General features: G+C 54.8%; 5 protein-coding genes across 5 annotated transcripts; 1 reads left to right on the forward strand and 4 right to left on the reverse strand.

Moving 5' to 3' along the window:
- Positions 1-155: 155 nt before the first annotated feature.
- LTHEOB_5884 (Escrt-i component) lies at positions 156-2,348 on the reverse strand (the record flags this gene model as incomplete). The annotated part of the gene is made up of 7 exons (XM_035515078.1): positions 156-269; positions 340-945; positions 999-1,084; positions 1,377-1,626; positions 1,862-2,103; positions 2,150-2,237; positions 2,295-2,348. 7 exons carry the CDS (start codon positions 2,346-2,348, stop codon positions 156-158), a joined length of 1,440 nt encoding a protein of 479 aa, XP_035373576.1.
- Positions 2,349-2,703: 355 nt separating this feature from the next.
- LTHEOB_5885 (tRNA splicing protein) lies at positions 2,704-4,441 on the reverse strand (the record flags this gene model as incomplete). The annotated part of the gene is made up of 2 exons (XM_035515079.1): positions 2,704-3,126; positions 3,338-4,441. The coding sequence occupies 2 exons, from the start codon at positions 4,439-4,441 to the stop codon at positions 2,704-2,706; spliced, it is 1,527 nt and encodes a 508-aa protein (XP_035373577.1).
- A 594-nt stretch (positions 4,442-5,035) lies between these two features.
- On the forward strand, positions 5,036-6,675 carry LTHEOB_5886 (Bar domain-containing protein; the record flags this gene model as incomplete). Its single annotated transcript, XM_035515080.1, has 6 exons — positions 5,036-5,071; positions 5,136-5,168; positions 5,267-5,361; positions 5,410-5,429; positions 5,486-6,586; positions 6,650-6,675. 6 exons carry the CDS (start codon positions 5,036-5,038, stop codon positions 6,673-6,675), a joined length of 1,311 nt encoding a protein of 436 aa, XP_035373578.1.
- A 3,206-nt stretch (positions 6,676-9,881) lies between these two features.
- LTHEOB_5887 (Ww domain containing oxidoreductase protein) lies at positions 9,882-11,013 on the reverse strand (the record flags this gene model as incomplete). The annotated part of the gene is made up of 3 exons (XM_035515081.1): positions 9,882-10,018; positions 10,082-10,207; positions 10,278-11,013. The coding sequence occupies 3 exons, from the start codon at positions 11,011-11,013 to the stop codon at positions 9,882-9,884; spliced, it is 999 nt and encodes a 332-aa protein (XP_035373579.1).
- Positions 11,014-11,708: 695 nt separating this feature from the next.
- Positions 11,709-12,373, reverse strand: LTHEOB_5888 (uncharacterized protein; the record flags this gene model as incomplete). The annotated part of the gene is made up of 2 exons (XM_035515082.1): positions 11,709-11,777; positions 11,846-12,373. 2 exons carry the CDS (start codon positions 12,371-12,373, stop codon positions 11,709-11,711), a joined length of 597 nt encoding a protein of 198 aa, XP_035373580.1.
- Positions 12,374-12,676: the final 303 nt, after the last annotated feature.

Genomic DNA, 12,676 nt, shown 5'->3' on the forward strand with positions numbered 1-12,676 from the left:
TGCCGAGCCACTTGCCTATGCATCTGAGCGCTTACTTCCCTCCCAAAGAAATGGATGCCATCTTATCTTCGTTCTGTTCTGCTACATTCCCTTTACTGCCTGGGGTACCGACGACAAGAGAAGGGGGAAAAAGAAAGTGAAAGTGACAACCACATCTAGTACCCGGACCGCAGTCCGTATTCGACATTCTCATCCAATCCCATACCCTTCGCGATCTTCTTGATCAGCGCCTTCTTCAGGAACTGCTCACGAGCCAGACTCCTCGTTTGCTACATTAAAACCACGGTGTCAGCACACATCCAAAAGAAGGGAGAGCAAGGGATAAGAAAATAAACATACCTTAACAAACACCTCGGCCCCCACCCTCCCGCGATCCAATCCACGGCCAAGCAAGAAAATCGCCTCCTCAAGCCCCCTCTCCTCCGCCACCAAGCCCCAAAGCTGACCACCGACGACGGTAGGCGCGACGAGCGTGTCGTCGACGTCAGGCACGGTGCGGGTGCGAGCGTCGTCCATGGCGCGGTCGGCCTCGCGCATGGCGTCGGCTAGCACGCGCTCGTTGGACGCTAGCGCCGCGTCGAGCCGCTGCAGCTGGTCGAGCTCCTGCTGCAGGCGCGCGTGGGCGGCCCGCAGCGCGGCGCCCTGCGCGCGCAGGGCCGGGACGGCGGCGATGTTGCCTTGGACAGTCTGCGTCGTCTGCGCGACGAGGGCGCTGGAGAGGGCCGAGAGGAGCGCGTCCTTTTGCGGGTTGGGCGGCACGGGGGGCACGGGGAGCGGGATGTCGGACGAGGTTTGGGACGGGAGTTGGACGTCGAGCTCGGAGGTGAGCAGGTCGGGGACGGGGGGTTTGGGTTGGGGTGGTTGTTGTGGGGGTGGTTGTGCGAATTGAGGGCCGGATGGGGGTGTGGGCATGTATGGCGGTTGCTGTTGCGGGTATTGCTGATACTGAGGAGCAGGTGGCGGGTATGTCGATTGGGGATATTGGTTGGGTGGAGGACTGGAATACTGCGGGAGGCCAGGAGGTGCTTGGTAGCCGGGTGCTTGCTGCTGCTGTTGTGGTGGCAAAGGAGGCGGCTGTGAGTACCTGGATGGAGGTGGTCCAGGCATTCCACCGGGAGTTATGGGACTGACTGGACTATCACGTCCATATGGCTGAGCTTGAAAAGGAGGTCGTAGCGGCAGAGCTGCTGGGTCCTGCGGCGTTGGAGGGAGAGGTCGATCGGTTAAACTCGCCTGCCTTTGTGGTGGTATACTGTGCGGGGGAGGTCTGCCATAGTCAGGATGACCACCGGCCTGGCCCACTGCAGGTGGTATGGGGGGCCGAGGAGGGCCTTGCTGCTGATGTTGTTGCCCATATCCGTTAGGATGAGGGCTACCATTCACTGCACCCGTATCCTTTGGTGGCTTAGGAGGAGGAGGCGGCGCCTGATCAGAGGTAGGGGCTGGTGATGCTGTAGGTGGCGGCTGCATCTGCCTTCTCCACTCTTCCGGCGGAGGAGGAACTGGAGGCGGTGCTGGACTTGCTGTCGGTTGGGGAGAGCCAAATTGGTCTTGCTTCGCGACGACCGGTGGCTCTTTTGCAAAGACACCACGGAGGACGGTAAGGAAGTCTGATATGGATGATTTCTACCATCAATGTCAGCATACTCTCAAGTACAAGATTCGTGCCAAGCTCAGGCAGCCCTGGTATGGAGCTTAGGAGAGCTCTAGCAGAATGCTTCCAGCACCTCAGCCACGCCGTGGCTTTATGCCCCCGTGAATCGTTTCCGTTCGGCGTACTCACATCCCAGTAACTCGCCCATCCACTCAAGTATGGATGATATACTCTTCCTTCACCGCTAACATGTTGCCCCGGCCTAACCAGCATATCCTGTGTCGGTGTGACATAAACCATCGGAGGCTCGCGCGGGTAGTCATGAGGGACCCAAAGCGCTATCGGAAACCGGTATATTGCGCCACGAAACTGGACGGGCAGGGTGCCACTGAGAAGGAGCAGAAGGGCGGGGACGCCATTTTCGTAGGCTGCGACGACGGCGAAAACGACATTGATTAGCGGGTGGACGGCGGGCGCATTCAAAGAGATGAAAGCTCTACGAGGATATTCTGTATGGAAAGCGGGGGGCGCGAGCGGATGCAGGAAGGCGCATACTGTAAACGTCTGTTCGTGGGGACAGCGACGGGTACTGCGCGAGAGCTTCGGCGGCGTCGTTGTATGTGCGGTTCACGTCCGAGTATTCCTGTACAGGCGCGCTGAGGATTAGAGAGGAGCTGAAAGACTAAGATGGGGGCAGTACATTAGTCAGAACGCTGTAGAGCCAGTTCAGGACGCGGTCGTTGACCGGCGGCATATTGGTAGGTGGTGATGCGGGAAGAGCACGTCAGATCGCGCATGGATAGGTGCCCGGCACCCAAACCCCACACCGACGCGGCACTGCCGCGGCGGCAACCACGACCCCTGCTATCAACACCACCCAGGCTCGCCCCATGTCGTCATGCATATTTATACAAGTCACACGTCATTTGAGAGTTCTTTACACATCGGAACGTCAGATATGTGTATTCCGGAGGATATCAAGCATCTCACTATAACTAGCTATAATACAACACTGCCCATACGTTTAGGACAGTTTAGCCGCCCATATGTCCGCCCAGAACGCCGCATTCATAATTGCTTCATTACTCCTCAATCGCATATTAAGAAAATTAGTGCTGGCTCCACTCAATCGTGTTGAGGTCAATACCCTCCTGAACGAGCTCCCACAGAGGGCTCAATTCCCTCAGGAAGTTGACGCGCTCTCTAACCGCATTCAGGACGTAGTCAATTTCACTGTCGGTGGTGAAGCGGCCAATGCCGAAACGGATACTGCTGTGAGCGCTCTCATCACTGCTGCCGAGCGCTCTGAGGACGTAGCTAGGCTCGAGGGATGCGGAGGTGCAGGCACTACCAGAAGAAAGGGCGATATCCTTGAGAGCCATCAGGAGAGACTCGCCTTCGACGTACGCAAACGAGATGTTGACACAGCCAGGGTAGTGGCGCGTAGGATCACCGTTCAAAGTAGTGTGCTCCATGCCAAGGAGGCCATCTCTGAGCTTCTGGGAGAGCGCAGCGATGCGCTTGCTGTCATACTATTGCCAAAGTCAGCAATTGAACTAGACTTTAGATGAAACGAATAAAATATTGTTTCTTCCAGTCATAACCCCTGCTGTGTATCAACACCGCAGACGAGGTACGATGCAAGCACCGTAGACACCCCCGAAAAGCTTCAGAAAGCCATGCATGTATAAAAGCAAATAATCATATGAGGAAAAGAGAATTAAGAGAGGGATTGAAGCTTACCTCCATTTCCTGCTTGCAGAGACGCGCGGCCTCACCAAGACCAATGGCGAGAGGAGGAGCGAGAGTACCACTCCTCAAACCGCGCTCCTGACCACCGCCAGAAATGATGGGCTCGAGCCTAACCCTAGGCCGTCTCCGAACATAGCAAGCTCCAATACCCTTGGGGCCATAGATCTTGTGACCAGAGATGGACATGAGGTCAATGTTCGACTTGTTGACATCGAGAGGAATCTTGCCAACCGCCTGAGCGGCATCGGTGTGGAAGAAAATCTTCTTCGACCGGCACAGCTTTCCAATCTCGTCAATCGGCTGGACGACACCAATCTCGTTGTTCACAGTCATGATGCTGACCAGCATGGTGTCCGGCCTGATGGCCTTCTCCAGCTGCTCCATGTCAATCAAACCATTGGGCTGAACAGGGAGGTAGGTGACGTCAAGGCCCTCCTCCTGCAAGTGGCGACAGCTGTCCAAAACGCACTTGTGCTCCGTCTGGCAGGTGATGATGTGCTTCTTCTTTCCCGACTTCTTGAAGAACCGCGCGACACCTTTGATGCTCATGTTGTTGCTCTCGGTGGCTCCGCTGGTGAAGATGATCTCCTTGGGATCGGCGCCGATGAGACTGGCGAGGTGGGCCCTCGCCTGCTCGACTGCCTTCTCCGTCTCCCATCCGTAGGCGTGTGTCCGCGAGTGCGGGTTGCCATACAGACCGGTGTAGAAAGGGAGCATGGCATCAAGGACGCGCGGGTCCATCGGAGTGGTGGCCTGCATGTCGAGGTAGATGGGGCGAGAACCGGCGTCCATGACAGTTGCCTGCTTGAGGATGCCGGCATTGGGGCTCATCATCGCGTCGGCGCCCATACCCGTCGTCGGCATCGTGGCATCCTTCGGCTGCAGGCCGCTCTCACGCACGAAGTTCTTCTGCTCGGCCTTGATGGCAGCATCGACGTTGACGGTGGCATTCTGCGGCTTGGTCTCATGGACGTAGCTGCGGCGGGGCGCGAGGGAGGCGGCACGCAGCGACGAGCGCGGCAGAGCGCTGTGCGACGCGCGGCGGGCGCTGAGCGAGAGGGCCTGCCTCGCAGCGCGGGGTGCGAAGGTCGACATTTTGAAAAAGTGGGAGAAAAGTCGATGGGGTTGAAGAGGGCAGGCAAATAAGAGCTTGAGGAAGCGAGAATCTGATAAGTCGTGGCGCACACGGAACGCGGTGTGTCATGTGCGTGGCGCTCAGTTGCCGGCCATCCGAATGCAGTTGCGCCAAGCCCAACTGGCGATGGGTCGCGTTGGGTCGCTTCGCGGACTGCGGCATCTAGCGATTCCGAGCAGTCCGGCGGCCGCGGGCTTCTTGTGCCTTCCATGCTCGCTGTGCTGCGGTATCCTCAGGCCGCCTCCTGTGTGCGCCCGCTGCCCGATCTTGCTGCCTGTGAGTGGTCCGCCTGTCACTCCCCCCCGGCCAGATTTGCACTGGGGAGCACTACATCATAAGCCGCAAGCGATTCCCAAGGGCACAGCCCGGACTTGGCGCCCGAGCCACACCGTCGTCATCGCCGCCTTTGGCTCGCTCTAATACCCTGCCGGCGCCGTCCTCAGTATCCACCAACACCACCCACGCCCGCGCCCTGAGTCGCTTCTGCCTTTCAGAATTCCGCTTGCGCCGGTCTCTCCCCTCGCCTACGTCTCGCTTCTATCTCCGTCGCAGCCATGAGTTGGAAAGGCTTTACCAAGGGCATCACACGCGTAAGCAAGCTCAGGCAGAGCCCGGCGAATGATTATCGGTGCCTGACATGTCTCTCTTCTCTAGGCCCCTCAACAGGTCAAAGCAAAATTCAATCTCGTGAGTCCTGCCACCGCGCCGGCCGCCCTCAGCGCTACCGCGAGCTGCCGCGCGCATACAAGGTCCGCGCATAGCTGACGAGGGGCTCCATTGCGCAGGGCGAAGTCTCAAAAGATGCCGTATACATCGATGCCGAACGGCGCTTCGAGGAGCTAGAAAAGGAAACGAAGAAGCTGCACGATGAGTCCAAGAAGTAAACATGGCCCTACAGTCTGTGCCGGCGCTATACTGACGTGTGCAGGTACTTTGACGCCATCAATGGTACTGTCGCTTCCACCGCGGCTTCAGCTGAGCGCATTACTGACCCTGCCCTACAGGCATGCTGAGCCACCAGATCGAGTTCTCCAAAGCCATCCAAGAAATCTACAAGCCCATTTCCGGTCGCATGTCGGACCCCGACTCGTTCATATCAGAAGGCAACCCCGAAGGCATCCGCGCATGTGAGGAATATGAGGCTATCGTGAAGGACCTGCAGGAGCAGCTCGCCCCCGAGCTGGAGATGATTGAGACGCGTGTGATCAGGCCGGCCGACGAGCTTATGGAGATAATCAAGGTTATCCGGAAGCTTGCTGTCAAGAGAGATCACAAGCAGCTCGACTATGATCGCCACCGGGCCACCCTCAAGAAGCTGCAGGAAAAGAAGGACAGATCCCTCAAGGATGAGAAGGCACTCTACAGGGCAGAGAACGACGTGGAGCTGGCAACGCAGGAATACAACTACTTCAACGACCTGCTCAAGGACGAGCTGCCCAAGCTCTTTGCCCTAGAGCGGGAGTTCATCAAGCCGCTCTTTCAGTCATTCTACTACATGCAGCTTAACGTTTTCTACACCTTGCACGAAAAGATGCAGAATATGGACATTGGATATTTCAACCTCCAGCTGGACATCGAGGCTGGCTTTGAGGAGAAGCGGGGCGACATCAAGGAGCAGGCGGAGGCTCTCGCAATCACAAAGTTCAAGACAACCGGCGGAGTCAGGCGGCCGCCGGCACTCAAGTACGGCCAGCAGAAGCAGCTTGCCATCGAGGGCAACACCTCGTCGCCAAGCCGCCGTCTCACGATGGACTCCGCAGACACTCAGGCACCGCCCCCGTACAGCAGCGCGCTGGCCTCACCCACCGTCGCGAACAGCCTCAGCGCCGGTGGCACCGACATCAAGCGTTCTGCCAGCACCGGCAGCAACTGGGGTGCTCTGGCCAAGTCCAAGGGCGCCGCCCCTCCGCCCCCGAAGCCCAAGCCCGCTCGTTTCAGCGGCGCCCCTGCAGTAGAAACATGTACCGCACTGTACGATTACGAGGCACAGGCAGAGGGAGATCTCAGCTTCACGACCGGCGAGGTCATCGAAATCGTGAGCAGAACGCAGAGCGAGAACGAGTGGTGGACAGGAAAGGTGAACGGACGGCAGGGGCAGTTCCCAGGTGAGTTATGCAAGGAACTGAATCATTCGCGTCGAGGACACGATTCACTGACGACCCTTCTAGGCAACTATGTACGCTTGAACTCTTAGACTAGCTAGATCGGAGACTTTTGGCGGTGACTCGGGGCGTTTTCTGGTTCATTGTTCTTCCCCCTTTGCGCTTTACCCTCAGCGTTCCACTGTGTTCAGCGAACAGGAGGCTTGTCATGTGAGCCGACGGCTGACTGCTTTTTCTTGTTATCCCTTTCTTCGTTAACCCCCGTCATTTCTGTTGCCAAGAGAGTAATCCCCCATTCCACTATACCAAGGATTCTTAGGTAACGCACTTGGGTAGTTCAAAAGGCAGTGGCTGCATATATCACGTGGAAGCAGTATATGGTACATTCTTCTGAAAAAGTGCATGTCCAGCGTGTCTTCATTCCGGCGGCGGAAATTCGGCGCAGAGCCAGCTGAGGGGGAGGGGCTGCGGTGCAAGTGCGCAAACTCCCAATAAAGGCCCAGATGCGATGTACAGGTGATCGACAGGCCACCCCTGGAGCAGGTGTCAGTGCTTCTATGACGCCAGCGCTCCGACACCTGACCTCGCATAATGAGCTACAGCGGCTCTTTAAAAGCCTTTTCGGTCAGCGCCAGACTTCTTGCTTTATCGCAATGTGGTCCTTCGGCCACGCTTCATATCCAAAGATGAAAGGACGCGAAGGATTGGACTCGTCCTGTGTGCTGTGTGCTGTGTGCATGAGATTCTCAAGTCAGCTACGTTAAATCGTTGACCCCCAAGAAGCAAGAGTTTGTCCACGTTGATTCATGTTGATGAGCTTCATCAGCATATCACGATGGTGCAGATATGGATGATTAATTATGAAGAACACGATTACTTTGAAATCCAGGTCCGTAAAAATCACCTTATGAAGCAATTGCCGGATCAGCGAGGCACAAGAAATCGGAAGCCAAGGTGTGCCATGGGCCCAGCGAAGACGCAAGTGCCACCAGTTTCATATATATCCCTAGCATTCGCCGCCCTGGGCGTGAAATGAATTGTGGAAGGAGAGAGCGAAAGTTCAGCACATAAATATTTCTACTGTAGCAGCTCAACGCACGTGCTATCTAGCTAGTATGATTGGTGATTGTATGATGCTATTGTAATCCGGTCGACGTTCACATGACCCAAGCTTGAAACTTGGGGTGGCGGTCCCTTAGTGAAATCTGATATCGCACTACCTGTCAGTAGTGTCCTCAGCGTTGTACTCATTCTGCCCAGTGTGTGCAAGGGATTGAGCAGATAAAAAACACACCAGTGTTGTTTCTTTCAAAATCCACACGATGAAGAAGAGTTGAAGATTTTACGTGTCATGGTTTCCTTCTTACAGCTGCTTGCAACAGAGCCTTTATATAATGACGGATATTGAAGTGAAATGACAGCGTGGATAATGAAAATGAGCCGATACTAAGGACGAGCGCTTCCAAATAACTCCACTTCCCTGTTGTAGCTCTTGGGTCTTCGAGTGTTGTGTTTCAAAGCTCACCAAAAACGGAATCCATGAAAGCAATACGTTGTGACCAGTACTAGTTAACCTCGTAAACAAAAATGAGTTCCCTCAGTAACATCTCTGCTTTGCACCATCATTTCAATGATATGATACCACCAACGGATCGCCCTCACTTTTGAGCAGAGCATATTCACGAATATGTTAATCGAAACTAGAGTTCCAGCATAGGAGAAAAGTATTGACAGCGATGAAAAAAGAAATAGGATTCCGAACAGTATATAACAGTCAGCGGTGATACAGTACTACCAAACAAGTCAATCCAAGCCTGATCGGGAAGAAGCAGTGTCTTGATGACATCAAAAGAAGCAGACCGAGTATTCGGAGCAAGCGCAAGCGCAAGCGAACACTCGGCAAGCCGCAGGCTTCGTGTCAAAGCATGTCCGGCAGACTATTTGTCAAATGAATCCACATAGTAATAGAGAATATGAATAAATAAGAAAAGCGGAGATTTTATCCACACACTATCTTCACAGTGGTTGATCCAAGCCGTTAAACCAGAGCTCACACTGGACGAGACGAGGTAATACAAGCAGCCCAGCTCTCGACATCTTGAATATAACAGTTTTTTTTGTTTTCCTGCTATATTGACAAGATATCTTGTTTAAACGGCCGTGATGTAGTGAAGGCTTTCGAGCCTGTAGGGGTACTCTCACTTACCATATAAAGAACAAGAAGGGGCGAAGCCTGCACGCTCACGCTCGAAGCGTAAGTGATTAAATTTCGTTGTCATGACCCACATGCACAATGAGATGCCGTAATAATTATATTGAACACGACCAATTGATGAAGCCACACGATTCTGCGTCTTTCAATTGAGCGGCCGAATGCTCAGATTAAGCAAATTTCGTCATGAAGAACTGGCATAATTGGAGGAAAAGAAAAGGAATTTTACAGCTGGCTTTCCAGAATGGATGATTGTACCAGGTAAGATACTTGGTGTTTTTTTTTTAAAAAAAAAGTAATGAACACAACGATATGTTGCAATATCTGCTTCCAGCCGACACTGGCCACCGCCCGGAGGTCCAGGGTTGGGGGGTATATAAACCTCTCCAGCAACACACACTCGAAGGTGGGCGTTCGTCCTTTTTATTCCGTGCAATACAGTGACATGGGGCAATGAAGATGGGTAGCCATGAATTTGACACTATACTATACCAATGGCCCTTGATCTCGCTCATATGAGGCTTGATTCACGTACAATTGTAACAAAATGGGAAAGTTGAAGCTCTCATTCGAACATATCTGTTCAGTTTACTTCACCTGGTACGTAACATAATTCGGGAGTTTCATATTGCGTATTTTCATCCAAATAGATCATTCTTTCGCATTTCTTAGCAACATCTATTCTTGTCCAGGAAACAAAAGTTGTCAGTGCGTGACAGTAAGGCAGCACCTCTGAGGCCCGTATCATCAGCAATCTTCCCGCGGGCTAGTCGAGCTAGCAGAGCTGACAAAGCTGGAGACAATGGAAGCAAGGGTGATTTGCAGGAAGGGACAACCAGCACTAACAGCAGCTCCAGCAATTCGATTTTCTACTGGTAGCTCTAGCTCCGGCGCCACTAGTCCCGCTAGGAACCTTTACCTTAGTAGTAATGGTGAGTGGATGAATATTAATAGAGGGTTCCCGAAGAAAGCCAATATTCATTTCAAGGCCCCTTTGATTAATCATGAATTCGCCTCAATGAAAACGTTCTCAGTTTCTTTTATTTTCCCCGCTTCATGACCCAGGCCCAAAGCAGATCAAGCAACTCAGAAGTTGAACTTCTCACTAACCATCTCCTCGCTCATCTTCCACAGTCTCTCAGCATCATACGAGTTCCTCGCCCAAGGACCGACCATATCGAAGCTACAAATCTGTGCATCTCTCAAGAACTTGCCATTGTCCTCTGCAACAGTACCTGGTCAGCTTATCTGAGAAAACGGAAATTCTGAGCAGCAGGAGAACTTACTCTCAAGGCCATTCCCAAACGCAGCAACAACGTGCGTCGACGTTCCCTCATCCAGCGTCTTGAACGGGGTCTTCTCCCAGTACTCCTTAGAGCCTTGCGGGTTTCCGTTACTGTCAAACACGCTTACTGCACCTCAGACATCAGCAAAGATCGCCCCAGCGCAAGACACAATTCGGGTAGATAAACTCCAACTTACTCAACTCCGACCAATCATCCCCCTCGATATCAATATGCCTCCCCAAATTCGTCATGATGGCACCGGGATGCAAGCTGAACGCCAGCACCCCCTTAGCCCCCAGCTTATCCGCCAACGCCCACGCGTACAAACAATTCGCCGTCTTCGCCTGCCCGTAGCTGCGCCACTTGTCGTACGACTCCCCGCCGCGGAAGCCCGGGTCAGCCCAGCGGATGGGGCCGAGCTGGTGGCCCTCGCTGCTCACCGCAACCACACGCGGCTGCTTGCTCTTAGCCAGCATCCCGGGAATGATGCGATTGGCGAAGACGAAGTGGCCGAGGTGGTTCGTGCCGAACTGGCGCTCGAAGCCGTCGGCCGTGGTGCCGTAGGGGCAGGCCATTATCCCGGCATTCAGCATGAGCACGTCGATGACGATACCTTCGTCCTGCTGCATCTTGACCACCTCGTCCGCCGCGCGCCGCACCGACGCCAGCGCGCTGAGGTCGACGACGACGCCTCGAATTGGGACGTCTGGGTGCTTGGCGTGGATGGCGGCGGTGGTCGCGTCGATGGTGTCCTGCGTGCGCGAGGCCAGGATGAGGAGAGCTGGCGCGTGCGCCGCGATGGTCTCGACGAAGTGCGAGCCCAGGCTGTTGGGCGTCACGCCCGTCGTGAGGACCGTCTTGCCCCGGATGCTGGAGGCGAGGTCCGAGGCGACCTCGGTGGCAGTGGTATGGAAGCCGTACGGCGGGGCCATGGTTGTGCGGAGTGGAAGGGTCTTTGTGTTGAGGTGTGGTTGGTTTGGAGAAGGATGTGGGTCGATTGAAGTTTGAAGTGTTTGAATGCTCAGACTGATCGCAAGACCAGCAGTGATTTATATAGAGTCAATGATTGAAAGTGAACCAATGCCATGTGCAAGGGATTTAAATTCAACCCCTCCGCTGTTGCACCGTTCGATAGCAGGAGTTAGGACGGACGTGCTGACCAGGAACAAGAGAATGGCAAGCTTGGCGGGCTTAAAACACACTCCATAATTAGGCAGCAGTAGTCTGATTGGACCAATGCCATCAAAGTTAGTGGGATTGCTAACGGACATAGGAGATCGTGGTGGGGCAACATCTGGGGCGTCATGTCTGAGACGGAGTTAACACGGACGAGCCACAAACCAAGGGCAAATGGCAAGCTTTAAATCCGGCCCGCGAATTACGAAGACCTTGTGCACGCCCGGCTCAGACGCCGTACGCCACACCAAGACCTTCCCCATCCACAATCTGACACTCGGCGCCTGAATAAACATGGCTTAGTCACCTTACTCATCTCGACATGGCGTCCCACCATCGTCATGATCATAAAGCCCCTCCCATCATCAACACCACACCCCACCACGCCCGCCCGTCCACCGCCCAACTGCCACCCAGCGACGCGCCACCTGTTGCCGCCACACCCGTCTGACTACTCGTAGTAGTACGCACCCCGCCCGTTGTCGTTGTTGTCGCTGCCACCGAGGATGACGGCGGCACACTACTCGTCACGACTTCCCCGCTCTCCTCCGTGACGGCCACCCACACCACGCTGCCCAAGCTGCACACCTCCGCATCGTCATCGCGGTAGATGACGCCACCGGAGCAGCACACGCCGTTGCGCATATTACCCGGGCAGCCGCTGTAGTCGCCGCTGCTCTGCGCGTCCGCGATCTGCTCTTCTGACAGCGGCAGGGCCCAGACGAACTGACCTGCCGGGCAGCACGACGACGGTTCCTGCTGCCCTTCATACAGCTCGTCGTAGTCGCAGTCGAGCATCTGGTTGCCCGCGCAGCACACGCCGCCGTATGTGTAGTAGAGGCCTGGGCATGGAATCGGTGGTGTGATTTGGAAGCTGTCGCCTGTGGTGGTTGTGGTGGGCGTGGTGGTGGTGGAGATGTCTTCGTCTGCGTCGTTGGCTGTGGTGGTCACGGCTGCGGATGGTGATGCGGTAGACGTGTGTTTGGGGAAGAGGTCGGTGTTGTCGAGCAGGGCCCAGCTGGTACTGGTCGAGTACGTCGTCGTGCTTTGGGCGCTTGCCAGCAGAGCCCATGCCGCCACGAGGAAAAGCATGCTAGGTGCGCTGTGGATGGTCATTGCTGGTGAGCGAACGGAGCGACTGCGGCCAGTGCACAGAGTCTCTGGTCTTCGTCATGGAAGGCGAGATGTTAAGAAAGCAGGCATCAGGAGGTACCCACCATCTGAGCTATCATGCGCTAGACCCGGAGATTGTCGAAGGATTTCCGTGTTGCGCGCTAACCGAGCGTTGCTTTTTTTAACCGCGGCAAGTATCAATGCTGGACAAATATGGTGATACATTCCCCGAGACTTTTGTGATATTTCTACAGGTTTGGCCTTGTTCAATGGGTCGCTGTGCGTTCGAATGAAATGAAATCTGCT

The sequence above is a fragment of the Lasiodiplodia theobromae genome (assembly GCF_012971845.1).
Source record: "Lasiodiplodia theobromae strain AM2As chromosome Unknown scaffold_16, whole genome shotgun sequence".
NCBI lineage: Eukaryota > Fungi > Ascomycota > Dothideomycetes > Botryosphaeriales > Botryosphaeriaceae > Lasiodiplodia > Lasiodiplodia theobromae.